The sequence below is a fragment of the Trematomus bernacchii genome, unplaced genomic scaffold (assembly GCF_902827165.1).
Source record: "Trematomus bernacchii unplaced genomic scaffold, fTreBer1.1, whole genome shotgun sequence".
Classification (NCBI taxonomy): domain Eukaryota; kingdom Metazoa; phylum Chordata; class Actinopteri; order Perciformes; family Nototheniidae; genus Trematomus; species Trematomus bernacchii.
Window position 1 is genome coordinate 16,582,305 of NW_022987973.1, and position 27,884 is coordinate 16,610,188.

The 27,884-nt window shown below is 42.1% G+C and overlaps 1 protein-coding gene across 1 annotated transcript; it reads left to right on the forward strand.

The window, feature by feature from the left end:
* The first annotated feature begins 130 nt into the window (after positions 1–130).
* Positions 131–27,827, forward strand: chrna7a (cholinergic receptor, nicotinic, alpha 7a (neuronal)). The gene is made up of 10 exons (XM_034116032.1): positions 131–290; positions 3,099–3,238; positions 3,645–3,689; positions 5,730–5,839; positions 7,125–7,204; positions 12,543–12,710; positions 12,794–12,988; positions 25,357–25,443; positions 25,822–25,931; positions 26,651–27,827. Exons 1-10 carry the CDS (start codon positions 236–238, stop codon positions 27,185–27,187), a joined length of 1,527 nt encoding a protein of 508 aa, XP_033971923.1. The 5' UTR covers positions 131–235; the 3' UTR covers positions 27,188–27,827.
* Positions 27,828–27,884: the final 57 nt, after the last annotated feature.

The window sequence follows — 27,884 nt, forward strand, 5'->3', positions numbered from 1 at the left end:
ACACACACACACACACACACACACACACACCACACACACACACACACACACACACACACACACACACACATGAACACAGACACACACATGAACACGCGCACACACACACACACACACACACACACTCACACTCACACTCACACTCACACATATGCTGTATTCTCCGGTTCCCGTCAGGTTCGGCTCAGAGACGGACTGAGGGATTGCTTTGTTCTCACTCCTCGCTCGGTTCAACATGGACTCAGTGAATGTTCTGCTCTTCCTTGCAGTCAGCGCCTTCACTGTGAAAGGTAGGCTGTCAATGTGTGCTTCAATTGCAAATTAACTATTTTTTTGGGACGTGTTGTTGTTGCGTTGCATGTTATTAGTTAGACTGGATCGATTTGAAAGCATCATAATCATAATTACATAGCTTAACTGTTAAACCAAATACCGAGTTTAAGTGACATTAGAATCAGAAATAATCAGATATCCTTTATTCGTCTAACAATACATAAAAAGCACTACATTTACATCGTTAAAGCCAGTGCAGAGAAAAGGCAAAACTGAGATGAGCAATAGAGTGACTAATTCAAAAAAGAGGCAATTACACGTTAATAAAAATATGATCAGATAAGCACACCCATGATATAAATTAAGTATAAGCATTATTAAAAAGTAAGTGATCATATGAAAGTAATGATACAGCCAGTAAAATTGTTATATTGTAAAAATAAATGTCTAATTGCATATAGTAGTGTTATTATCGTGATTAAATTGTATGTTTAAGCAAATTGTGTATAATGACCTCACTAGTACATTTAAATAAGACTTGGTAGAAAGTTTAACATAGAACGTTTTTTCAGCATGGACCTGCTGGTCACTGGAAATATCACTCTAAGTTCATTTTTCATGGACTGTTTCTTTATTAAGACCAGAGTGAAGCTGTTCTTGTTGTGCCTCTCGCATTATGTTGCAAAACTTTTCCATTGCTGTGTATGAACCAGATCCCTGCCTGTGCTGTGAAAAGAAAACTAATCATAAGTCTGAATGAAATCACTCTCTGCAAATTAAAAAAAACTATTGGGAAAAAAAAGAAAATCTTAAGAACCCTGTTCCTCAAATGGTTATTATCACACAAATTATTTAAGACATGCTGCGTCTCAGAATTTGGAAAATGTTCATCGACTCAGACTCTTCACTCTACACTTTATAGTTAATTGAGGCTTCCCCGAGAGTCTGAAGAGGCATATAAGTCGTTTTAGTTTCTGCACGTGACGTGCATACACATCTAAATGTCCAGGCATATGTGGTACTTTAATCCCTTGCCCATCTCTTTGATATTATTAAGGCTGTTCAATCTGATATAAAGGTAGAAAGGCTTTACTTCTTTTTTTTATGAACACAAATCAGCAACATATGCAATGTCTCAGAAATGTTCCTTTTGTGGTCTGACAGCCAGTAATGTCCTGGATTGTGTGGCAGAAAAATCGTAGGACAAAAACACACATTGATGTCATCTTGCTGCACTTCATGATGAAATTTGATTACGGCTGGTGGGGTTCGGAGGGGGCAGCTACCGGGTTGGGTAAAAGGCATAGTGTCATGGACAAAGACACGCTTTCAGCTCATCTTTCAGTCTTTCTTTTATTTTATGAAATAACCGGATGCAACACAAGGCAGAGGAATGGGGAGATGCCTACAGACAACAAGTTATCTACCAAATCATTGGGATAATGTGCTTCTCATAGGTAGTTTAGGATAATTGGGTTGTGGCCATTAGTGAAGTGAACAAATGCTGTAATGATGATGATGTAAAATGGGGGTGAAATGTTTATTTGGCTCAAACTCATCGTTGAACATAAAGTATAATGGGTAACACTTCCTCTTGTCCAAAAACGACTTCACCCATGTTATATTCTTTGTTGAGTTTTGTGCTTATATTATCCAAAATGTTTCGGATCATTTTTAACCCAAGATAAATCCTTAATTTTAATCAAGTTAACCATCTATTTCATTCTGTTGCATGCATAGACTGCATTCTTCCTGTGATAGCAACATATTTGCAATGTCCTCACATGTGTCAGAGTTATAGGTTTTCTTACAAGCTTTCATAAATTACATTTTTATCCACTTTATCTAACTCAACAAAGTATTTTAGTCATTGGACTTTAATCAAAAGCTTGTAGCCCCTCCCTCCATTGTATGACAGGGTAACATTGAATCTTTTTGCTTATTGAGTGTTTAACCGGTTTCCATCATCAGGGCTGACTTCAATGACAACCTCCCATGATCCACTACTTCACTACACCACCAAACTATTTTGTTATTGTTTTGAGTGAGAGGCCCATTGTGGCAAGTGGTAATGGTCTAATGTTCAATTTGGGCTACCCTTATCACAACACATCTTACCTGCACAATAGCTGTTAAGTCCCACCCCCTGCTATAACACGTAACCCTGAACTATGAAAGCTTCACTCAATATATGGTTGGGAACTGTCAGGAATTTTGACTTAATAGCTAAATATCCTACAGGTTATGAAAGTATTCACCAAAATAAAATATTACACTAACAGCATACATACACTATAAAGACAAAAGTATTGGGAATCTCATTGAATTCAGGTGTTTCATTCAGTCCCATTGCCACAGGTGTATAACATCAAGCATCTAGCCATGCATGCAGTCTGCTTTTACAAACATTTGTGAAAGATTGGGTCGTAAAAAGCTCACTGAATTTGAACGTGGTATTGTAATAGGATGCCAACGTTGCAAAAAGTCAGTTTGTGAAATTTCTTCTCCCCTAGATATTCCACAATCAACTGTAAGTGGTATTATTGCAAAGTGGAAACGTTTAGGAACCACAGTCACAGTCCAAATCTTGACCAGAAGAGTTGAAGCTGTTATAGCTGCAAAGGGGTGACCAGCGTCATATTAATGCCTAAGAATTTGGAATGGGATGTCATAAAAGCTCCTGTAGGTGTAAGGTGTAGGTGGTCCAATACTTTTGTCTATATAGTGTATGTGTTAGTGAAGTGTAGCACTCAGATACACTTGGTCCCTTTTTGTTAAGTAATTGTTAAGGTACATTACTGTCCTGGATTCTCTGTCTTTTGTAGTTTCTCTTCAGGGGGCAGAGCAGCACAGACTGTACCATGACCTGATGTCTAACTACAACCCACTGGTGAGACCAGTCGGCAATGACTCTCAGTCTCTCACTGTTCACTTCGGCTTAACCCTCATGCAGATCATGGATGTGGTATGTTAATAATGACTCTTCACACATATCACTAAGTATACATATGGGCAAGGTGGTCTTATGCTTATATAAAGATTGTTTCCTTTACTTCACAGCTAAAAATCAACTCTCATATGTAATAATGTTCACTTCTCCAATATTGGTAAAGTCAAAACTAGCAGGTATTTGTTTGTTTCCAATTATCTTCCATTCACATTCTTTTTGGATCATTTAAGTCTAATGTGATCGTCTTTAGGTCCTAAATTCAAAGTTGAATTGCTTTACAGTTGTTGCAGCTTTACAGTCAATTCCTTCTCTGTACCCAAGGCTCTTAGAAATGATGATTCCTCCATTGTGAAACTTAAATTGAGAGATACCTACAACGAAATACCTGAAAAGTTAATATCACTTCATCATTTTTTAACAGGATGAGAAGAACCAGGTTTTGACAACCAACATTTGGCTACAACTGGTAAGCCTTTTCTCTTACAACTATAGAAACGTTTAGATTCACAACCTGATGGCCACATAGTGTACTTTTCAAATGATAAATCCATGCATTTTATACTTACCCTGTTTGTGTTCACAATTTTTTTTTAATCATGAGTACACCCTGCTGTTTTTTGGGGGGTTATGTGACAGACTATTTCTTGGATGTGTCTTCTTGAAGTCCTAACTGCTGCAACAAGACTTGTCAAATGAGGCATGTTATCCCCCAAAAAACACCCATTGTGGTTCTTACATGTCCATTCTTGTAAGATTACAGAAAAGGATATAAAATGTTAATCATTCATCTTTAGAGGTGCTGGTAGGTGAATGTCTTTACCTGTGGATGGAGCAATGCTATCTATTTTTTCCTGTTTACAGTTTTTTTTTCTAAGCTAGCTAACCATGCTAGCTGTGGCCACATATTTGCTTTATAGATTTGAAAGAAAAATTGTAAATACACTGTAACTTAAACTTTAGCCTTTTAGCTGGTATTTGTTTGTGCATGTATACATAATGAATGTGCAGTCATTGCCAGATAGTTTTATTTACAAGTATTTTCCATTTCACCACCCACAGTTTCCTCACTTTCTCCTCCTTGAGATAGGGTGTATGAACGCAGCACACACATTTTATCACAGCCGGTCCATTGTGTGACAGTGGCTCCCTGCTGCTGCACTGTCAGCAAGCTGTTTCAAGGCAGCTTGGTCTGCTTTAAATCACCCCGTCGAATCAGAGCAGCGGTCTCCCTCAATATCTCTCACTCTCCACACCTCACACAATCGACTTTGGTACAAACACAAGATTACGCAGACAACATTCGAAGCAGCATCTCTATAGGTGTCAAGATAGCATATGTTGCCTTATAGTATACTTCTTAAAGATGTTTATCTCTGGAAGTCACTTTGTGCCATTAAAGATGGTTCTGTAAGGTTACAGAACCACACAGTACATGATCACATTGACAAATTATATCATTCTTTTAAATGTATATGCAATTGGTGTAGGCTAGCAAGTATGTCAAAAGTAGAAGCAGATGGTAAACATGTGGTTTGTGATTGAGTTTAGTATTTCTGTTGATAAGGGCAAAATGCACTTTATTATGAATCAACCAAATGATCCCTTCATATATTTTGCCCAGCCTTCATTTACGACTGACCTTTATATTTCTCCTTGCTGATAACAGCCTTTATTTGAATTCCATGATGGTTTGAGTAAATTGAAAATAAATTATAAAGGATAAGCCAAAGCCTTTTTATAATAATGCAATAGTGCAATGTTTTGGTAAAGGAGGTTCGCTTAAACAATGGGGTTTTCAGAGGAGGACTAAACCCCAAATCCAATGAGAAAGAATGTGAGAGTGTAGCACATGGCAGATTTCAAAGCTTTCTGTTTTTCAAAGAGTCAGACATGGTGAAAGATTCAGTTTTTTACTTGTGTTTTAATGTACACACATTGTACAGTTTCATTTACTAAGGAGATTATGTTCTGTTTGATAATTCCAATGACACATATTAAAACAGTGACATTGCTAATTAGTTTGAGAAGTGTTGCCTCTTCACTGCATTGATATTCTGTGCACAAACTTAAATTCCACTAATGTGTCTAAATGTCAGCTGATGTTGAAATCTACAACCTGTAGCTCATTTATATGTATTGAAAATCACTCAAAGACGTACAGTATTACATATCCATTGCTTTGTGCTTCATACAGTTTGAATAGCATTCAATTGTGGAAAATCAAAATTCCCTCGTCAGAAGTTGCTATACCTGACACAGAAATTGAACAAAATGATTGTAGCATGTCACTGCATTATGTTACCCGTACCTGCTGTCACATACATTTATATTACCTATTATAGTAGCTGTCGCTGCTAGTACACACTTCTAGTACACACTGCTAGTACGTACAGTGAATCCCAGGTCGAGCTTTCAGGCAAAGCTTTCCTAACGCAGAGCCACATACAGGTCATGTTATAGATATATGTGAAATATGATAAGTACATTATGTTTTTGCATCCCGCAGTACTGGGATGATTATTACCTGCAGTGGAATCCATCAGATTATCCAGGTGTGACCAATGTGAGATTTCCTCACAATCTCATTTGGAAGCCAGACATCCTGCTGTATAACAGGTACGTATTGTAAGGAGCCATTGACTTAGAGCTTCCCTGTAATTGGATATGCATGGTGTCGGACTCAGCATGCATGCATTGTCCTCTACACAATATAATGGGGAGGATCTCAGAGGGATTATGCTATTATGGATTATGCTCTATAATTACAATGGCACTGGCTGTGATTCTTTAGACACAGATTACATTATTTTTCCTAAACATAAGGGAATCAATTGTGTTGGCACTGTTATCTTGTGTTGAAGATGTGTCATTAAGAAACACATTAGGGCCTCATGAGAAAAAAATCACAACAAATAAATACTATCCCTTTGAGTGCTTACATTTCACTATACCTGAAACATGGTGATGTACCTTTTGACTGCTTGATTTGTTATGTTTACGTCTGCTGATTTACGTGAAGTTCCCCCTTTTGCTCTTGACATTTTTGCAGATGAAACTTCCCCACAGATGGAACGAACAGGCTTAGATTCCCTTTTTTTCATTGCTTTTTAATGATCAAATCCCACAAATGAAGCAGGTGGCAACTCTAAAGTTAAAATGAGCGGCTCATGACTGTTTTAGTCATTTATGCTGTTTAGACAGATCCCTTGTGCAATCAAACCTGAAGATACACATAAGAGAAGCTCTAATAAATTGAACATTTTCTTTTTTTATGTTGCCATAAAAAAGCATTTCACAACTGTTTTTTTTTCCTTTTATAATAAATCAAAAATGAAATACAGTCATACAACTTTAATCCACACCAGATTCCGAAAAATTCGCCTTCTGTTCTGCATGAAAAAAAAGCCCTCAGAATAAAATAAATACAATCTATTCATGTGGCTAGACATGTCACTAATAAATGGCAAAGCACTTCATTTGTCATTGTCCCTCTGAGGAAAGCCTTCATTTCAGAGTATTTTAATTAGATACTGCTCAAAGTTAGTCTTTTTCACTTTCAACTTCAGCTCAACCATGCTTTAAGCTCTTGGGAGTTTATTTAGGGGAAGCGAATCAGGGGGAGAATTTGAATTCTGAATAACCATCTCCAGGGACATGTTGTTGCATCTCTTCTGACTCCTCGTGTACCTGCTGCTGCTATAATGAGATAGAAAAATATAGAAAACCAAATATCTCCTGCTCGCTGTGTGTGGCTCATCCAAATTAGTTTTGCATCTTCATGATTAAAACTGGGTCTCTCAAAGGTTACATCACTGTGTGAATTTATTAAAATGTTTTCCACTGAAGCTGCACTTTGGTTAACGCCGCAGTAAAAACTGATGTAGCTGTATGTTGTCCACAGTGCTGATGAAAGATTTGATGCTACGTTTCACACCAACATTTTGGTCAACTCCTCGGGCACCTGTTCCTACCTACCTCCAGGTAAGAGCTATTAAATCAGTCCTGACAGGTCAGTAAAAACAGATGAAAGAAAGATTCGAAATTGTAAGACTTGCTACTTGTTTTAGGAAACACCTCAGACTTATATAATGGCGCTTTTCCACTGCAGGACCTAGCACGGCTTAGTACGGTATGGTTAGGCAGGCCTTGGTAGGCCAGGCTCACTTTATGCTGTGTGTCCATTAGAGTTTAGTTACTGGGGTAGTAACTATAGTAACGCAGTGTAGGCGGGGCCATCGGCTGTTAGGCGGGCGGAGCGACGCTGCATAAAACTGCCGTGACGTCATCTTCAATGCAAACCACAAAACCAAAACATCAGCCGTTATCTGTTAGCACTCAGAGCTCACAGCTCCTCATATCTGTTCAGAAACTAGACACAAGTTAAACGAGTACAAACCACAGACTGTCATGGCGAATACAGTCGCTGGTTTATTTATGTCTGTAGGCCGTTGTTGTGAGTGTGGACGGAGCATATACTACGTTAGCTTAGCCTGATCGATCCGAGGCCTGTACTACGAATCCAGTTCAACATACCCTGGATATGTTAGAGTTACCCGGCTTACCTGACCCAAAACAAACGCGCTCTCGCTAAGCGGTCCAATGACGCTGGTTATCAACTCGATTAGTGCGCGTTCACATGAAAGGGGCGGGGTTAGCAACATTTGACCAAATCACAAACATGGAAAAGCGTACTGACAGCGCAGCGTCATACTTCCTGAATGAGAAGTGAACTATTATTAGACAAATATGAAGAAGTTAAACTTTAAACATCCATGAATTAAACAATTTATCCAGGATAAAAGCAACATAGTTGCACCTGCAAGGTGAATACAGCTGGTAAAAAAAGTGTTTGAATGCGTACATTAACAGGTTTATGATATCACTGCCCCGTCTAGGAGCTTACACACGGCGGCGTGCGTTGAAGCTTCAACACTTCTGCCCATTCACTTTGAATGGGGTGATGTCACGCTTCGCCGAACTGCATTGTGGGAGCAGAGCGTTGCTCGCTTCAAAAGTAGAGCAATGTTCTACTTTTGAAGCTTCGACGGAAGCGTCAGCCAATCGAATCATATGCCAGTACAAGCTCTAGCTAGCCAATCAAACCGCTGCTTGTGTGTCCGGGGCGGGAGATTCAGGTGATTGGTTGTTGGTCTAGCTTCAGACATGCCCGCCGGCAAGCTTCAACGCACGCCGCCGTGTGTAAGCTCCGTAAAACACGAGTGAATCTGACTTTAATTACGGCCCAATCCCAAACCACGCCCTACACCCTACCCCTACACACTACCCCTCCGTTTGCGCGTTCACGCGGAGGGTCCGCCGCATTAAGTGCTGTTCCAAACCGAGTGTGGAGCGGTGTGGAGGGGGAGTGGGTTATCAAGCTCTCAAACAGCGAGGGTGTTTTTCAATGTCGAGGATGCTTGCTTGGTAGCACATGTCTTCCGAGTCACTTGCTTCAGAAGCGAGGCAAGAATCCTTCCTAGCCTCGGAAAACGAAGAATTGTGGAACAGGCTAATAGGTGTGCAGGTGTGCGTCATATGCGAGGCCCTGCCTTAAATGGAGCGTGATTTCCGCCAAATATTTGGAAATTGGTCCGTGCGCAAAGCATTTTGGATTGTAAGAGTCTACACATTTCTCGTTACGAACACACATTTTTGTGGAGAATACGAAGATTTTTCCAGTTCTTGTCAAGCAAATGTATAGTATGTGCTACGTATGTTACTAAAGAGGTATTAGATTGGCCAGTGTCCATGTGAAGTTATCGTCATCTCTCGGCGTGAAACATTTTTTTCCCGTGTCGGCGTGTTCATAGTAACGTGGTTGCTAGGGACGCAGCTCTCGCTGCCGGAAATTAGTATTCTCGTCACTGTCCAACACATTCTCACTCCCAACTCGTCCTATATGTCAGGATCCCTTGGTGTCACTATCAACGCAGTGGGGGGCCCTTTAGCGTCGATGTTCAACTATCAGGGAGTCCCATTCACTTGCATAGAGCGACACCCCCCCCCTCTCTCTATCCTATCGGAACCATGGATAGCCAGCTATTTGTTTACGTGTTTAAAAAAGCACCAGAAGCTTATATATAAACATCTAAGTGTTTCGTGCCCCACCACTTTTGTACATATAAAAACGCCACCGTGAATGACTACAGGGTTGCCAACTCTCACGCATCTGGCGTGTGACACACGCTTTCACTCTCAATCTCACGCTCTCACGCTGCCCAAACTATTCTCACGCCAAAAACAAGAATACCGAAGACTAGAAACGGTTTTGAAAACTTTTGTCACGTAGTGATCGTCTTCTCAATAGAACATCTTTGATAATGTCTTCTGGCCAATCAGAATCACGATAACGGCGTGGTGTTGTTGCAGGAAGTCCCGACGGAGAATACTTTTGCTGTAGTACATCTCTATATACATCGATACAACATTACGTGTTGATAGAAATTAACACGTAATGAAATAAGACCCCACGGTTTGATGATTGATAGGTGTGTGGGCTGTCTTTCATTTTGACACACAGAACAATGGGGGCTATCCACCCTTATCCACCATGTAAAGTCATTCACACAGCCTCTTCCCTCTTTTCTCTGAGAGGAGCAGCAGGTTCAGCTTTCAGAACAAAGTAACAAAAAACTAAAATAGCATTCGTTTTTTTAAATATGTCGTGTAGTAATAGATTTATTTATTTTTCTTCTCAAGAGAGTACCAGAATGTGTACTTTATGTTAGTATTTAAAAAAAATCTCCTGGGGGAGAATCCCCCAGACCCCCCTGCAGGGGTTGGGTTTTCAGCATGTCAACTCTTCCACCTGTGGGGAAATTGCAGGATTGGCTCCAGGTCGCCCTTTTTATTTACTACAAGACAAATGTGCCTTTTTATTTCATACAGTTCAATTTGGATTGAGACAGGGAAATAATCTAAACCTCACGCGTGGTGTTTCACTGTCGGGGGGAGCGTGTATGTAATTACATTGCAAATACTGACTTAAGCCCCACCACTGTATGGGTTAGCCCTACCATAGATTACGCAACAAAAATACTCTGGAGCCGCAACTGCCGACCCGTATTGCGCATGCGCAGATCTAAGATCCAGTAGAAATTATAAAAAAGTAAAAGTCTGCTGCTTATTGTTCTACTAGGCCAAAATAGAGTCAAAGAGTATATGAGAGTGAGAGTGTGTTAATTAATATATTTGGCAGTTTGGAGTAAGTCTGTAGATTTGTTTGTGTGTGTGTGTGTTTCATGTATAGGCCTCTCACGATAATTAATTTAGTTAATATCTTTAGCTAAGATACATTTTCCCAGAAATTATTGCGATAAACGATAATATTGTCGGCACCGTTGTGTGACCATTTTAGACCACTGACATAATGATAATATATAATAATAATTCAAGAACATCCTTTCAAACTGCTAGTCACATCCTCATGTAAATGGCAATTTATCGAGGTCAGAAAAGTTATCGAGTTCATTTTTATTTATCGTACGATAAGTAAATTAATTGCTTATCGCGACAGGCACACAATAAAAGAGTGGAAACAAACATGTTTGACTTTCATTAGTGAATGAAACTGTGTGCCCTTTATAGTCTGTGTCCATTATTGTGTATTTGTATATATTGTATATATATCCTATATATATGCTAAGGTCCCGATGCTGACACGATAGCAGTCATTACGTGCGCATATGTGTAATTAAACCGAATTAAACCCATGATATCAAAATCTCACTCCAGCCAGGTACCCAAAGTTGGCAACCCTGTGACTAGCTGTTCACTTGTTTACAGTATTAATGCTAAGCTAAGCTAACTTGCTTCTGAATATTTTAAGGACTGTGTTAATTACGTTAAAATGAAAATGTATTTCCCTACATTGTTGAACTGTTATGATATGATCCCTTTGTGTTTAGAATGTTCAATAACAGTAATATATTGTCATATGCTTCAAACACATGGCTCACACCACCACGCTCTGTAAGTGATGCTTTAATCAGTGATGCACTCCTCTTGAACAAGCCCCTTTTGGCTCACTTCTGCCTGTCTCTGCGGTCTTACAAGACAAATGAACCCATCTGTGTACTTTAACACACATACACACACATGCATGCACGGGAACACATTGAATGAGAAGGCCTTCCTGTCACAGCTGGTGATTACTGCTCTCCAGGCCTCGCCGCAGCATCTTAATCAATACTTGCGTAAATAGCTCCATCATTGAATTTATTCTGGGTTGATTGCCTCTGTCTCAAGCATACCGTCTCTCAACTGTTCCAAATGAACCTTGTCATATTGTTGCAAAATAGCCAGTCGCCACTTGAGCTCAACTCAACTGCATTAAATGGGTAAGCTTTATGCAGATGGGACCTCGACGGCTGTTCCATATCATTTCCTGATAACATGTCTTGGTTCAGTGCAGTAAAAAACAGTCATTACATTTTTTCTGCTCCCCTTCTCAATTTATTCCCTGCTGAGGTTTATCATCTTCATGGCTCTGAGAGAGAGGAGAGAGACTTTGTTTACTGCCGACGTCTCATATCTTTCTTAAACATGGATGGAAATGAGTTTGGTGCTTGTCTCTCCTGAAGAATTACCGGCCACTTTCATCTCATTGTCGTATTGGATTTGTTACTCTCCTTAGGATGTATGGCACGTGAGCTCCATAACTTGCTGGAGTAAAACCTTTCTTGCTGCCTCTTTAGCTGCGGGCCTCTGTCATTTCCTTTTCCCTTTTTTTTTTTTTTAATCTCCCCCTTTTACCTATTGTAAAAACTAGCTGGTAGTTTTAGGGAGGGTTCCTGAAGTGCCTCTGCGTTGGCATACCATTCAAAGTATGAGGACCACCAGTAAGAACAGTTTAAGCATTTATTTCTTCACATGCAGTAGACCATCTATGTAGATGGTGAAGGTGATGGTGATGATTTTAAGGCTAAAACACAAAATAGAAATCAGGAAGGGCTTCAACGCTCTGGTACAACAAATCAAACATTGCTTTTGCAGGATAAGGATAAGCCACCAATAAACATAATCTCAACTTACTCAAAATATGCATCAATGTTCAGCATGTGAAGAGAGCCCATGGGGATCAGCAAGCTGCTGCAGACACGGGAGAGAGTCTGAGCACTGCTGATTACAGGCCTTAAGTTGCATCAGGTGTGGCCTGGTAGGTGGAGGCTAAGGGATTTACTACACTTATGGTCTAGATAAGTTGAATCTCTATCAGAGCTCTGAATATAACTCCATCGATGTCTGTGTCTCTTAAGTAGCAGGGGAAGTGTCCTACATATCAAATAAAATGTTCCTCCAATGTTTCTCCCCACACCAGGCATCTTCAAGAGCACCTGCTACATTGATGTTCGCTGGTTCCCCTTTGATGTCCAGAGATGTGACCTGAAGTTTGGCTCCTGGACATATGGGGGCTGGTCTCTGGACTTGAAGATGGTGGAGGCTGATATCACTGGCTACATCGCCAATGGAGAGTGGGATCTTGTCGGTAAGAAGAGACTGCTGAGTGTGAAGTGCAGAGGATTGCAAATTCAAAAATTCCTCCATAGCTGACTGTGTTTTGTCTCACAGGGGTTCCAGGACGGAAGAACGAGCGTTTCTACGACTGCTGCGAGGAGCCGTACCCGGACGTCACCTTCACCGTGGTGATGCGCAGACGGACCCTCTACTACGGCCTCAACCTGCTCATCCCCTGCGTCCTCATCTCCACCCTGGCCCTGCTCGTCTTCCTCCTGCCTGCTGACTCTGGGGAGAAGATTTCACTAGGTTCACCCTCACACACAAACACACACACTTTCATTTTTGGCAACATTATCGAAATAGTGCACATCATTAATTGCAGTACATAACCTTCAGCTGATTTTCTTCATGATGCTTTGACATTTTAAATGTACAGCCCTTTCCTTAATTAGTGGCAATAAACACAGTGACGCTTAGAGACTTTAATGCAATCCAATGATACTCTCCTATAGTGCAATACATTGTTTTTTATGAACTTATATTACTGTAAACGGAGGGGTTGATGCAATTTAGAGGTACATTTTATTTTTGTGAAAGATTGTTCTCATATTTTTTGTTCCTCTATACTGTATATAAAAGAGGTAGAATATGACATCCTTATTACTTGTATGAGGGAATTCAGAGGACCCATGGGCTATGGCGCATACCTCCAAGCAGGCTCTACTAAATTTGTTTGTTTTTGATCTGTAAGTAGTTTTAAAAACGTAGACAAAATATGCAGAGTGTAAGACATTACTGAATATGTGGGCACAATGTTGTTATTCAAGTACATGCACCAGTTAATGAGAACATTCAGAATTGTTTGTGTAGTATTTTTAGGCTGCATTAGTTTCTAATCGTTGCATGCCAAAGCAGAAATGTGTTTCTCTCTGTGTCTCCTTGGCTGCTGCTAGAGACCAATGATTCAATCATTCGTAATCCATATGAATGAGAAACATCTCTCTCATCACCCCTCAGCAAGCTGCGGTGCAACACTCACTCAACTCTATCGTCAAAAAATTTACACATAACTAACACATACTATTCCATACTATTGGATTCTGCCATTGCATTGCTAATATAATGTGTAGGTATTCAGCGTTCTTCATATATTTGTCCAGCTCTGCCCTACACACAGTGGCCCAGATCCTGACATCAGAGTTGACACGTTGCTTGTGTTGCTTTTTCACATCTGACCCATTATATAGTTTCTTAAATCATTGATGTTAAGTGCCTTAGTGAGCTGACAGATTTTCTTGAAATTCATTGACTTTTTACTGTAACAACATTACTGCAAAAACGAGGGGTTACGTATGGTAACCCTTGTTATATAAACACAGGCGGAGCCCTCTACTGGACTCTATGGGTACTCCCCTCGATCCTATCATGCAAGCATTCATTCACTGAGACTTTATAGACGTAGCCGGCCCCTGGGCGGGCCTACCTGAATGCGCGCTTATCTCACCGCATAGAAGGAGGCCTCGCCTCCTCACTGCCATCCTTTACTTCTCTTCAGCAAGCAGCATAGGACAGACAGGGCCCCAGAGGTAGAGGGCTCCGCCTGTGTTTATATAACAAGGGTTACCATACGTAACCCCTCGTTATATCTCTCACAGGCTCCGCCCTCTACTGGACTCTATGGGTACAGTGGGTGGAGCCCCGATGTATACACGCGCTGTCGTCCCACAACAACACTGTTCCATCTCACTGTTTCTGACTGGCTTTCTGGTTAGCAGCCGCTGTGCCTCACTCACCTCTCCCTCGGTCGTAACCATGGAGAGAAAAGAGACTGCGGCTGACAGAGCACACCCTGACACGCTTACCCCGCGGAGGTGTGCTATAACGTGGAGGACTCCCCCCTCCTGCCCTAAAGCAGGGGGGAAAGAGTCCTCCAGCCCCTATGGGCCCATGTGCGCATTACGTCTGGGGAGGGGGTCAGATGCCCACTGACCCACAGCCCCCCCCTTCCTCCTCACCAGTCCTGCGTTGCCCCAACAAGCACAGACGATGAAAAGGAGCCAGACATGTCCAAGAGATAAAACTTTATGAACAGTGGCGAGCCGTCAGGGCCCTCTAGGCCCTCTGTGAGGGCCTAAGATATTCCAAAAAATAATATTTAAAAACATTAAAAAAAATAATATTTTTTTTAAATATATATTTTTTTAATATTATTTTTGTTATATTTTTCATTAGTTTTACCGAAAAAAAACTTGATTTAATTGTATTTAAAATAACATTTCCAAAGAAATAAATCCTTCGAATCTGCCTGTTCATTCTCTGTTTGAATGTAGGGGTTACATGAAAGAAGCTCGCCTGGCCCTCTCTGCGATTCACAGAGGGCCCGCTATAGTAACTGAACGAGAGAGTAATGTCAAATGACAGTACAATTGACCAATCATATCTTCCCTCTAAATGGGTGGGTTTTATTATCGCGGACATTATGACAAGTTCCGCCCGCTGTGAAACTTTTCTTGTTTCCATAGCAACAACAACTTCCTGTCAACAGCGTGAACTCACCTTCAAAATAAAAGCATGCCAAATTACACTTAAGACATACAACGGCAACGAAAGTAAGAAACACAATGCAATATCATTTTCAATGTCAAAGAACACAAATTGGGTTCACAGGTGTTGTTTTGTGTGGTAGAGGGTCGCTGTCATTGATGCGTTTTGCACCCTGGGCCGTTGTTTTGATATTCCGCTGAAGTATATGCTGTGACGTAATAACTATTTTTTTTTCTTTTTTCGAGGGAAGGGGTGGGGGTCAGAGGGCCTAGGTATAAAGCTCACGGCTCGCCACTGTTTATGAAGGGGCCTGGCGTTGACCAAGATGCCGCCGTGCATATGTCTGTTGTGGCAATTTAGCACTCACAACAGGAAAGAATGAAACAGAGAGAAATCAAATAAAACACAAACACAGATATAGAACAAGTAGGAAGACCTCTCACAACTGCTGAAAGTCTCTGCGAATAGTAAGCAACTGGTTTAAGTTTGTCGCCATGTTTCTGAAGCAGGACAGCATTATAGTACCCATTCTTCTCATCCACTGCTAAGCTAAAATCTTTAGACAGGTCAGGTATGCCTAAGGCAGGAGCAGAAGCTAACTCTTCCTTCAGTTTTTCAAACGAGTCAGTAGCGTCAGAAGTCCAAGTCACTGAGTCGTTTGCAGTCAGTGTTGTCGCATGCGCAATGTCTGACAATGGTTGAGATAACTTTGCGTAATTACAAATCCATTGTCAACAATAGCCTGTGCATCCCAAAAAAGATAGCACTTGCTTTTTTGTCAGTGGTTTAGGTATTGACAATACCGCTTTAATTCTGTCTTTGCCAATTGTTCATCTGTTTTGAGATATCTCATGTCTTACAGTATATAGTGCACTTGTTTTTTCACCAATTGGAGTTTTCGTTGGGACGCTTTGTGCCCCTGTGAAGCCAAATAATGTAACAACGCATTTGTGTCAACAGTACAATTCTCCTCAGATGTTAATCATACCAACAAATCATCAATGTACTGAATTAAGGTACTGTTCCTAGGAAACATAAAACCAGCCAAATTCTCTTGCAAGGAAGCTGAAAAAAAAAAAAAAAAAAAGGTTTTGTTTTTTAATGTAAATGCAACCCAATTTTGAGATTCAGGATCAACTGGAACACTGAAAAATGCATTAGCCAAATCTATCACAGTGAACCAATCTGCATTGCCAGGTACTGAAGATAAGATTGTTGCTGGGTTAGGTACAACAGGTGCTCGAGCAAATACAGCTTCATTTACAGCACGCAAATCATGAACAGGTCGCCAAGTTTCACCATCAGCCTTTTTTACTGGGAAAAGTGGAGTATTACATGGAGATGTTGGCGCTGGAACAATTATTCCGTCTTTTAGGAGTTGCTCAATAATGGGAGCCATGCCTTCCTCTGCATCAGGTCTCAGAGGGTACTGCTGTTTATTAGGTCGGTAATCAGATTTAGGAACCACAACCATTGGTGTTGCATCCTTAATTAGACCCACATCATACTTATGAGTAGACCATAACTGTTCTCGGACCCCGTTCAACGCCGGGTGGTTTTTAATAGACTCAGGAGTGCTTGGGGAGTGGCATGTTATAAGATCAAAAAGCCCGTCAACAACCTCAGATTTCCTCAACTCTAAACCATTGTCATTGCATACAATAGTCAGGCCTAGCGCACACAGCAGATGTCTTCCTGCCAGATTTACTGGACAATCTGGCACAATCACGAATTTGTGACGTATATTTGAAACATCAAAGTCTTTGCATTCAACTGGACATAGCTTAGTCACTCCACATTTTATAGGTGTGCCTGTAACTCCAATACAGGTCTTTATGTCCTTAGTCATCTCAAAATCCTCTGTTATTGATCTCAATGAAGATTCAGTTGCTCCTGTATCAGCCAACATCTCGTAGGTTTTGCCGTGAATTGTTATTTTGAACATTGGAAGTTCTTCAGATTTGTAGCGAAGAGAAAGGTAGAACTGATTAGTTATTTCAGAAACATTTGGTTGGGGACTTTCACTATCTTCCTGTAGAATGGCAGTAGAATCTAAGACTTGCTCGGGAAGTCATGATCTTTGAAATGGGCGGTTCTTGTTGGCAAATGGTCTATTTACTGACACATCTCCAATTGGTGGGTATGATTTTCCTTGATCATTATCCCATTCCTGTGGTAGTATTTCAGTGCAATCCTGGGCCCAATGGCCTTTTTGATGACACCTGTGACAGGTATCTCTGTCTCCAAAGAAAGTTTTCCTTTCTTGTCCCCTCCCTCTATTTTCACCTCTTCCTCTGCCTCCACGTCTTCCTCTTCCTCTGTTTGCTGCTGTTGAATAATAAGCAAGTTGAACCATCTGAAGTTTCTCAATGTTGACTTTGGTCTTCTTTTCATCGTGATTTTTATCATCCTGAATAATAGTTTCAGCATGTGAGCAGTATTTCTTTACATCAGTCAACCTGGCACCCTGCCATGTGAGAAATGTGGCTGTGGTGGTGCACCTGACTGATAAACAGTTCCTGATCTTGTCTTTCCATTGTTGGAGTAGTACTGGCCCAGAAAGGGAAAGGGGATTTTACTGTGCATGGAGAAGCAGGCTGCTTCATAGCTTGTTCTAGCAGCCCCCTGTATGGTGGGGGTGACAAAGCCCCAAGGTTATTCGCAGAAGTCTCAGCTTTGTTTACATTATCTCCCCCTTCGGCTCCCCTGTTCATCAGCGGATGGGATTGCTGTGCAGCAGGCAGAGCTCTGTTAATTGGTTGTGGAGGCTGTATTGGACAGTCCAGATCAAAGTCAACTTTGTGAACACTGATCATTGTTGTTTTTGGCCGGCTATGAATCATCTGATTTGTGTGGCTGACCTTTCGACCCATGGCGCTCCAGACCCCAAGGCACTCTGTCATGTACTCAAAATCCCAATCAGGGGGGGCAAACGGGCGAGGCTGATCAATGAGGTCTTTCAACATTGCTATGTCAGATTTTTCAAAAGAGCCATCTTGAGACCATTTTGGCTAAAAATCTGCAACAACCCTACAAAATGGCGATGTGTAATAAGTTGAGCCTGTCACCTCTTCAATCAGGCCTTGAGGAGTCATTTTTATCATTTTTTCACTTGCATCATCAGTACTCAATGAGACAAACACTCTAACGCTCTTACAAACTTGCTCAACCCTCTTCCTATTTTCAGCTTCCTTTTCCCACAGTTTCAAACTCTCAAGCTGTTTAGACCATTTCTTGTTAACTTTTTTGCAGGCCCTTACTTTTGCTTTTTTAATCTTTTCTTCAAATCTTTTCGACATTCTTTTTCGCAGTGATATCAAGGAGGCATGGTGAAAACTCCCACTTTGAGGAAATCCCAAATTACCATGCCATTTTGGCAAAAATGCTATTAGTGCCCATAGCGACCCCCAAATGATTTGTAACCCTTTCATTTAGTTATTCTTATTTTTACTTATATATCATATATATATATATAACAAAAATGTGTTGTACTCTTCTTCCTATATCTATTCTAGGTGAAAATAAAAACGAAATCTTTTTATTTCAATAGAGCTACTTCATATACTCAGTAAATCTCTTTTTACTTTCCCTTAATGTTACTGTATGTAATATAACTTTTTCCTTTGAAATATAATTAAGTACAATTCTTAGTTAATGACAAATACCATGAAATTCACAATGCAATTCAATGGTAACAATCAGTTCTCAAAACTTCTCATAAAAACCACAATGTGACGTAACTGTATCCTACAAAAACTATGGTAAAAACAAGAAATTATTGTTTTTTATTTATTTCAATATATCTACTACATAAAATCACACATTGATCTATTCATTTTCAATGTATTCACTCCAACTTCAGATCACTCATTGATCTTCTACTCCTTATTTTTAAACTCACTCCTTCTTTCAGGCATCAGAGAAAAGAGCAAACAGACACACTGCTGCTCTCACGGCTGATAAAACAAAGGGTCTCCTCTTTTACAGAATTGGAAGGAGGGGGGAGATACTTTCACAGACAAATACAGACACACCCCGGCTGGAGCTCTCAGCCTTTTCAGGAGAAGGGGGGCTTCTTTGACCAATTAACAACAAACTATGGTATACCAAAACATTTAGCGCTTTATCACAGACTCTACATTACGGCCTGACAAAACATGGAAACCTCCACTTTTGTATTTAGTGAATTCACAGAGTCGCGAGGCAAGTTTTATCTTTTTAACTCCCTCAACTCAGATCGGGCTTATTAATCTCTTAATTACAGTGTAAACAGCATTCGCACTAATAACGAGGAAAACATTACGTCTGCTCTCAAGCAGTCCTACAGCAATGCTCCAACCCAGTAGAACTTTACAGAGACATATATAGGATTCTAAAATGACGCACCCTAATTTTCCTTACATTAACTAACACACAACATCACATGTTCTGCCTCTGAATGCTATACTTATGTTCCAGATGTCGAAAGTGTACTTATCTCATGACATCCTTTAGGAGTAGTCAACTAACAAAGGTTAACTGTTTTAGGCCTTCTCTGAACTTCCTCTAACCTCGGTGTCAACTCACTTAAAATGAATACATCTATTGATGATTCAGAACGACCATTGTCTCTCTAACTCATGTGTGACCCATCTCAGTAACACACATCATATAGCTTACCATGTGACCTTAATGAATATGCCAGAAATACGCTGTAATAAAGATTCTGCCATAACATGTCCTCCTCTATTTTCCGCTCCTCACACCATCGCAGGAATCCCAGCCACTTCGGCCTGTAACGGGGGGTTACGTATTGTAACCTTTGTTATATAAACACAGGCGGAGCCCTCTACTGGACTCTATGGGTACTACCTTATCCCGCGTGCATTCTCCCACTGAGACTTCTATAGACGTAGCCGGCCCAGGGCGGGCCTACCTGAATGCGCGCGCATCACACCGTATAAAAGGAGGCCTCGCCTCCTGACTGCCATCCTATACCTCTCTTCAGCGAGCGGAACAGGACAGACAGTGCCCTGAGTAGAGGGCTCCGCCTGTGTTTATATAACAAGGGTTACAATACGTAACCCCCCGTTATATCTCTCACAGGCTCCGCCCTCTACTGGACTCTATGGGTACAGTGGGTGGAGCCCTGATGTATACGCGCACTGTCGTCCAACACCAATCCACCCTACTGCCCCTGACCGGCTTTTCTGGTCAGCAGCTGCTGCCCCCCCCTCTCCTTTAACCCGGTTGTGACCGAGGAGAAATCTGGGCTGCGGCTGACAGAGCACACCCTGCTGCGCTTGCCTCGCAGAAAGTGTGCTCAAAAAACAGTGCCGGGGGACCCCCCCCCCCTCCGCCCCTAGACGGATGGGGAGAGCCCCCTCGGCCCCGTATGGGCTTACTACGCACCTGCCTTCCTGAATCCCTAAGGATAACAGGGAGAGCGCCAGCGCCCATGCCTCACACTCAAGCACTGACCCCATGCAGAGTGTGAGAGGACAAAAAATGTGGGGGGGCTATCCTCCCCCTGCCTCTCGGCAGGAGGGGGGCAGCCCCTCCGCCCGTAACGGGCCAGCGCGCCTCTTGCCTATCTCGGGACCCTCAGAGGGCCCAGGAAAGGTGAAGGCGCATCACGTCCGGGGAGGGGGTCAGATGCCAACTGACCCACAACCCCCCCCTCCCCTACAAATTCTGTGTTGCCCCAGCAAGCACAGACGAGGAGAAAGAGCCAGACATGTCCAAGAGATAAAACCTTATACTGGGCCCAGATCTGCTTCACCACCTCCGGGTGAAGCACTCGCCTGGCAGGGGGCCGCCCCTCGACCTGAGGTCGGCCCCTCTGTTCTCCAGTCCCGGGACATGGAGGGCTCTCAGAGATAACACCACCTCTGAGGCCCATCACCACAGCTCCTCCGCTGTGGTCAACAAGGAGGCGGAGCGGACTCCGCCCTGCCTGTTGATATAAGCCACTGTGGTGCTGTTGTCGCACCTGACCATTACATGTCTCCCCTGAATTAGGGGCATGAAATGCCGGAGGACTAACACTACTGCCCGTAGCTCTAGGAGGTTGCTGTATCGAAACTCTGTCAGAGCCCAGCGCCCACCTATAGCTCTCTTCAGGCAGGTCCCTCCCCATCCTGTTCCGGACGCGTCCGTGAACACTGTGATGTAGGAGGTCACCCGTCCCAGTGGAGACCCCCTCCGGAGGTGATCCGGGGACCCCCAGAACCGGAGGTTTGCCCTCCACTTACAGGGTGGCGCGTAGCCTGCCTGCATCGAGCACCACTCCCAAATACAACGCCTGTTGGTGAGGTATGGGGGTGCTCTTCTTCCAATTGATCGCAAAACCCAATTTGGTTAGGTGTAGGATCAATTGGGCTGTATAAAACATTGCCCGTTCCCTGGACCTGGCCATAACTATGAGGTCGTCCAGATAAAAGAAAACTCTCATGCCGCGGCTGCGCAGCGGCTGGAGCGCTGCGGCCACACACTTGCTGAACGTGCACGGGGACAGGGAGTAGCCGAATGGCAGCCTGTTGTACTCGTAGGCCACCCCCTGGAAGGCAAAACGCGAATACTTTCTGTGTTTCGGAGCAATCCCGACATGAAAGTAAACGTCCTTCAGGTCGATGGTTGTAAACCAATCGCCTGGCTGCACCAGTCCCAGTAACTGTTTTATAGTTAACATCTGGAATTTTCTGCGTGCAATGTGGAGATTCAGACTGCGAAGATCCAGAATGGGCCTGAATTCGTCTGTCTTTTTGGGCACCAGGAAGTACAGGGAATAATGCCCCCCCTCTCTGTCTTGCGTGCGCACAGCAGACACTGCCTGTTTTTGCACCAAGGCCTGAACCTCTGCTGAGGCCTGAACCTCCCCTCGGGATGATAGCTTTGCCTCTCTTATGCCTGTGAACGGAGGAGGGATGCTGCAAAACTGGAGTGAATAACCCCGTCTCAGCGTCCTGTCCATCCACTCCGTTAACACGCAGCTGCGTTTCCATTCCCCATAACACTGTGTTAGGGGATGTGTAATCAACTGTGGGGCCCCAGCAATAAAGCTTTGGTATTCTCTGGCGACCTGCCCCGCCGCAAAACTCCCCGTGAAGGAAAGCTCTGCCCATGGGGGGTCGACACAGAAAGGGCTGACTCTCTACTGAGGTCCTTGAACGTGCCGCGGCGCACTCCCGTGGGAGCGCTCGCTCCGCCATGATGTTTTCACCCAAACAGTGAAAAACATCAAGCGGAGTTTTTACACTTGGCGTTAATTGTTTCCTAACCCTGCTACGCCGGCCATAATGTCCCTGTACCCGCATAGCGCGGTTTATCCCTCACCCGCGCATGCGCACTAGCTGCCTCCTTTACTGGAGTTACAACCTGGGCAGCGAGTGGGGAAACTGTACTGTCAACATTACGTGGCTGTGTGGGTGTGTGGTAAGAAGAGACACTCAAGCCTGCACGCTCCGCCGCCATAGCCATCACCGCCAAGAAGTCCTGTCGTGCAGACCTGTGCTGATGGCCTTCCTGGCGACGAGGTGTCATCTTCGTCGTCCCTCTCTCCGACGCCCGGACCCGCATGGGCCGCTGGGATGGCGAAGACGAAGGGCACTCCCTGCTCAAGGTCCTCCATCTCCACCACGTCGAGCTCTGGGTCCTCCACCGGCGAGACGTAGCACCCCTCAAACAGCGCCAGCCTTTGATGGCGGCCTGGGCGAGGAATCAGTCGGCAGGCGCTGCAGACTGCAGTCGGAGCCAGGTTGGCCGCTGCGTGGTCGGACCCCAGGCACTCGATACACCGGCAATGGGGGTCGTCACCTTCAATGGAGCCCGGACACTAAGGACAGGGGCGCTCCACAGGTGAGTCAATTTTCCTTCATATGCTTTTGTAAAAAGGTTCTTTGTCCGTCTCTCTTCACTCAGTTACTCATTGCCTTGCTGAAGAGAAAGGGATGGCAGTGAGGAGGCGAGGCCTCCTTTTATGCGGTGAGATGCGCGCGCATTCAGGTAGGCCCGCCCAGGCCGGCTACGTCTATAAAGTCTCAGTGAATGAATGCTTGCATGATAGGATCGAGGGGAGTACCCATAGAGTCCAGTAGAGGGCGGAGCCTGTGAGAGATATAACAACACAACCCTTTCAACCATGAACGCTGCCATAGTTTTGATTTTCATATTTCAGAAATGTTAAAAGGCTGCACGTCTTCATGCCATGTTGACTTGCCTGTGGTTTAATGCAGTTCAAATAATACAGGTTAAAACTTACAAAATCATAAACTAATTCAATCTTTTACAGCCCCATAGTGTTCGACACAGAGCCAACTTTTCTTTTACCTCAAATTGTTCTCCATCTACAATAATTGTTTGTCCTAGCCCATTTGTCTCCTGGGTAATCAGTCTTTCTGTGAAAAACAATGTTTCTTTCATTTATCCACTTCCTCTGTGGCCTTGTGAGGTAATCTGATAATCAGCACTGAGTGACTGAACTGTCAGTGGACCGGGAAAACGGTATGATTTTATCTCAATTGTCACAGTTGACTTGAATGTTTGAGCCCATTTCATGCTGACATAACACTAGCTGTGTGTGTGTGTGTGTGTGTGTGTGTGTGTGTGTGTGTGTGTGTGTGTGTGTGTGTGTGTGTGTGTGTGTGTGTGTGTGTGTGTGTGTGTGTGTGTGTGTGTGTGTGTGTGTGTGTGTGTGTGTGTGTGTGTGTGTGTGTGTGTGTGTGTTGTGTGTGTGTGTGTGTGTGTGTGTGTGTGTGTGTGTGTGTGTGTGTGTGTGTGGGTGTGTGTGTGCTGTGTGTGGTGTGTGTGTGTGTTGTGTGTGGTTGGTGTGTGTGTGTGTGTGTGTGTGTGTGTGTGTGTGTGTGTGTGTGTGGATTTACTGATATATGAAGTCATTATATTATTTGAGAATGGGTGAACACTTTGTTGAGAAATGTGTTTTCATGGCTGCATTTATACCCTGATTTTATTTAGATAACATTGCGCTGTCGAGAAAATCATGTTTGTGCACATTTGGATCACCAGTAATATTATGTGAATCTTTTCTATCATAGTGTCTGTATCGTGACTCTGTATTTAGTGTTGTAAACAGTTGCTTATAATCTTAGTTTTTATCAGCAATACTGTGTTCCTGTGTTATATAATTCTCCTTATTTGTTCAAAGGGTTGATTATCTTTTGTTTAAAAAATTTGCATTACAAAATAGCATTTAAAATAATATTTGAAAAATTATCAGCAACCTATTATGTTCTACTTTTAGAAATTATATTTCCAGATTAAGATAGTTTGCTTTTGAGATATTCAGATATAATTCTTAAATGCTTAAAATCTCGCCAATAGAATTACATAATGTACATGGCTAAAAACAACTGAGAACAAAAATAATTTGCTTTATTTAGGTTAACTATGGCTAACTGTTATTCTCTTCAGTATACATAATTCGATATGATATTTACAGTATACCGGTTATACAAATTTAAAAGGATTCACATGCTCCAATTTTTCTTTAAAGATATAAGAATATAAGAAAATATAGGCAGTTTTCTTCCCCAGAGATGTCTAATGTACATCGGCATTCCTACAGTTAATTAAGATGTGACTTAATCCTGTTGAGAAGTTCAGGTTTATAATGAGACATCCAAAGAGCCAGTGGCTTAGTGATGTCAGCTCATTAGAGAAAACTCTGCTCACAGGTATTCTAACAGAAAGCCATTTTCTCTCCGTGCTTGAACCTTCTCAGGTGATGTAGTCAGCGACTGTGACACAATATAAGCTTCCCCGTCACATTTGGCTACAGTGCAGTACCCAATTTGTGGAAGAGAAGCATCACAAATACATGGAACATATTGGAGGACTTTACGCAAAATAGGAACAAAATGAAAACATCAAATAGGAACTCTGTATATTACAACTGGAAACTTTTAAAATGTTTAGTATACATAACATTGAAAATCTGGGAACAGCGCACTTAATTTTGTGCATATTTTTACAATATGGAGATGTGCGTTTGACTGACCTTCTACATCCAACTTGTGCAGACATTTAACATCAAAGAATCATGAAGCCCTGTCATTACTGTGTGATTTTTACGCTTCTCTTACCATTTAATAGTTTTGTTATGAATTTTTACTGAGATTTTGCCTCCTTGCCAGGCATTACGGTCCTGCTCTCCCTGACTGTCTTTATGCTGCTGGTTGCAGAGATTATGCCCGCCACATCGGACTCGGTGCCTTTAATAGGTAAGCCAGGCGCCATGGTTGTCATCTGCTGTCAATGGGAAGACACTGGTGAAAATGTGTGTAGTTTTTCATTTTTCATCAGAAGTTCTCCCAATGTCACAGTATAAGTAAGTTTAAGCAGCCAACCAACACATGGATTTTTTCTATTTAGAGATCAGAGGCACCATATGTAAAACATTGAAATGCAAATGTATTTAGTTTAGACACATCAAAAAGTGTGCTTGAGGCAAGATGGGAGTTTTTCTCTCTGTGAGCCCTTTAACTCATACTGAAAAATGTTTTTATCCTGCTTATTTTTTCACATAATGTTACCTGCATATGCATGACACAAGTTTCTGTATCAATTCTAACTGTCTCCTCTTTTTCTCTTTCCCCCAGCTCAGTACTTTGCCACCACCATGGTCATTGTTGGTCTATCTGTAATTGCTACAGTTATTGTGTTACAATATCACCACCATGACCCTGATGGAGCCAAGATGCCAAAGTGGGTGAGTGTCGTTTCATATAACACAATTATCTGTCACCTATCCATTAACAACACTTTAGTCATTTCCATCGAGCCACACCCCAAAACTGTAGAGTGCATTATGATAAACTATCGAGATTAGCTTTGATTATGCTGCTTTCGTTTTTTATTAGGTTAAAGTCGATTTAGCTTAACTTCATTAGGATAAATATTCATTTGCTTGAGTAGGACACTGTGTAAACCAGATGGTATTTTTAACATGAAATGTGCTGAGAGGTGTTTAGGTGTTCAAATATCCTAAAGTGTGTTATCCAGTTGTGAAAGTATGAAAACATAAACACAAATCTTCACAAATAGTGTTTTTTAAAATGTTTTCCTATCAATGAAGGATACAACACAAACATGTGCTATTTAATATACTTTATACTACCAGACATTTGAAGTTGTGTACGTGACACCAATCAAAAAACTGTTATTTTCTGGGGCAATGATATAATCACTGTTTCATTGTGATTGGACTGATTGGGAAAAGTGTTGGTTTTATCTGAAGCACCTCTGTGAAACAAAGAGCTGATTGGGCTTCTGTGAAAGTGAACGTGTGTGTTCCCACAAAGAAATATACATGTAGAAGGAAAGATGAAGACAGACTTGTATGTTCTTTGGTGGATGTATCCTTAATTTATCACAAGTTATCAAGAACCATTTTTAATTAATTTCATTCATTACTGTTTCATCCCAAAGACCCGTGTAATTCTCCTGAACTGGTGTGCCTGGTTCCTACGCATGAAGCGCCCGGGTGAAGAGCGGGTACGTTCAGCCTGTCACAACAAGGCTCCACGGAGCAGCCTGACCAGCATGGAGCTCAATGCTAGCACTTCCCAGTCCAAAAATGGCAACTTGCTCTGTGTTGGCGTCCGTGGCCTGGAAAGCCTCCACTACTCTACAGTTGCAACCTCTGCTGAATCTGGAGTCCTCTGCGGGCGGCTGGTTGGCCGTGCTGGTGAGGAGGATATTCTCCTCCCCGCAGGTCAGGGCCAGTCTGCAGGCTGCCTGGAACCAGAGATGGCCAAGATCCTGGATGAAGTGCGCTACATTGCCAAACGCTTCCGTAACCAAGACGAGGACGAGTCTGTGTGCAACCAGTGGAAATTTGCTGCAGCTGTTATCGACAGGCTTTGTCTCATGGCGTTCTCTCTGTTCACTATCCTCTGCACCATTGGAATTCTCATGTCAGCACCCAACTTTGTAGAGGCCATTTCCAAAGACTTTTTCAATTAAGGGCTTTATCAAAAAAAGCCTAAACCAATCTCCCTCATCACAGATTGACATTTTTAAACTCATTGGGCAGGATTTGGATAAGTGAAAGCTAATTGGGACTTGTATTTAACCAAATATTAAACTCAAATTAAAGTCAAAATGTCAAAGTTAAAATTAAGGATTTAAGGCAAAGTGTATGTATGGCATAAAAACTATTTACGGCTTGACTTTTATATTACACAGTCAAATGGCATATTAAAGGAAAACATCTACATTTAACACCCTTGTACTGTTTTAACATGAAGACACTAAGAATTGTTTAACTGGTGTAATTTGCTAATAAACCTACAATGAATGCTATTGTTTTGTGTTATGTAATGTTGCCTGTGTACTATTGTTCTTTACAATGCATCTAATCTCACTAAAATCTACTCTGTGTACTAAACAGAACATCTACAGTACCTCTATATATCTTGTATTGAAATATATTTGTTGCATCATATGCATACGAGTACTTGTATATGCAAAACAGTTATGTGTTGTAAGTTGGATTTCTATTAATACAAGTTATATTGTCATAAGCATAACCTTGTTCCTTTGTCTCACTTAATGCGTGTTGCATATTTTTTATTATAACATTCTTAGAAAAATAAATGATTACTGCCAAGTCTGCTTTTTCATGTTATGTCAAATGTAGGATTTTTGTACTGTGAAGTTT

Excerpts from the sequence above, each read along its gene's own strand:
- chrna7a (XM_034116032.1), top strand. The coding sequence starts at position 236 with ATGGACTCAGTGAATGTTCTGCTCTTCCTTGCAGTCAGCGCCTTCACT. Across the intron at positions 291-3,098 it reads CAGCGCCTTCACTGTGAAAG|TTTCTCTTCAGGGGGCAGAG; the intron begins GTAGGCTGTCAA and ends TGTCTTTTGTAG. Across the intron at positions 25,444-25,821 it reads GGACTCGGTGCCTTTAATAG|CTCAGTACTTTGCCACCACC; the intron begins GTAAGCCAGGCG and ends TCTTTCCCCCAG.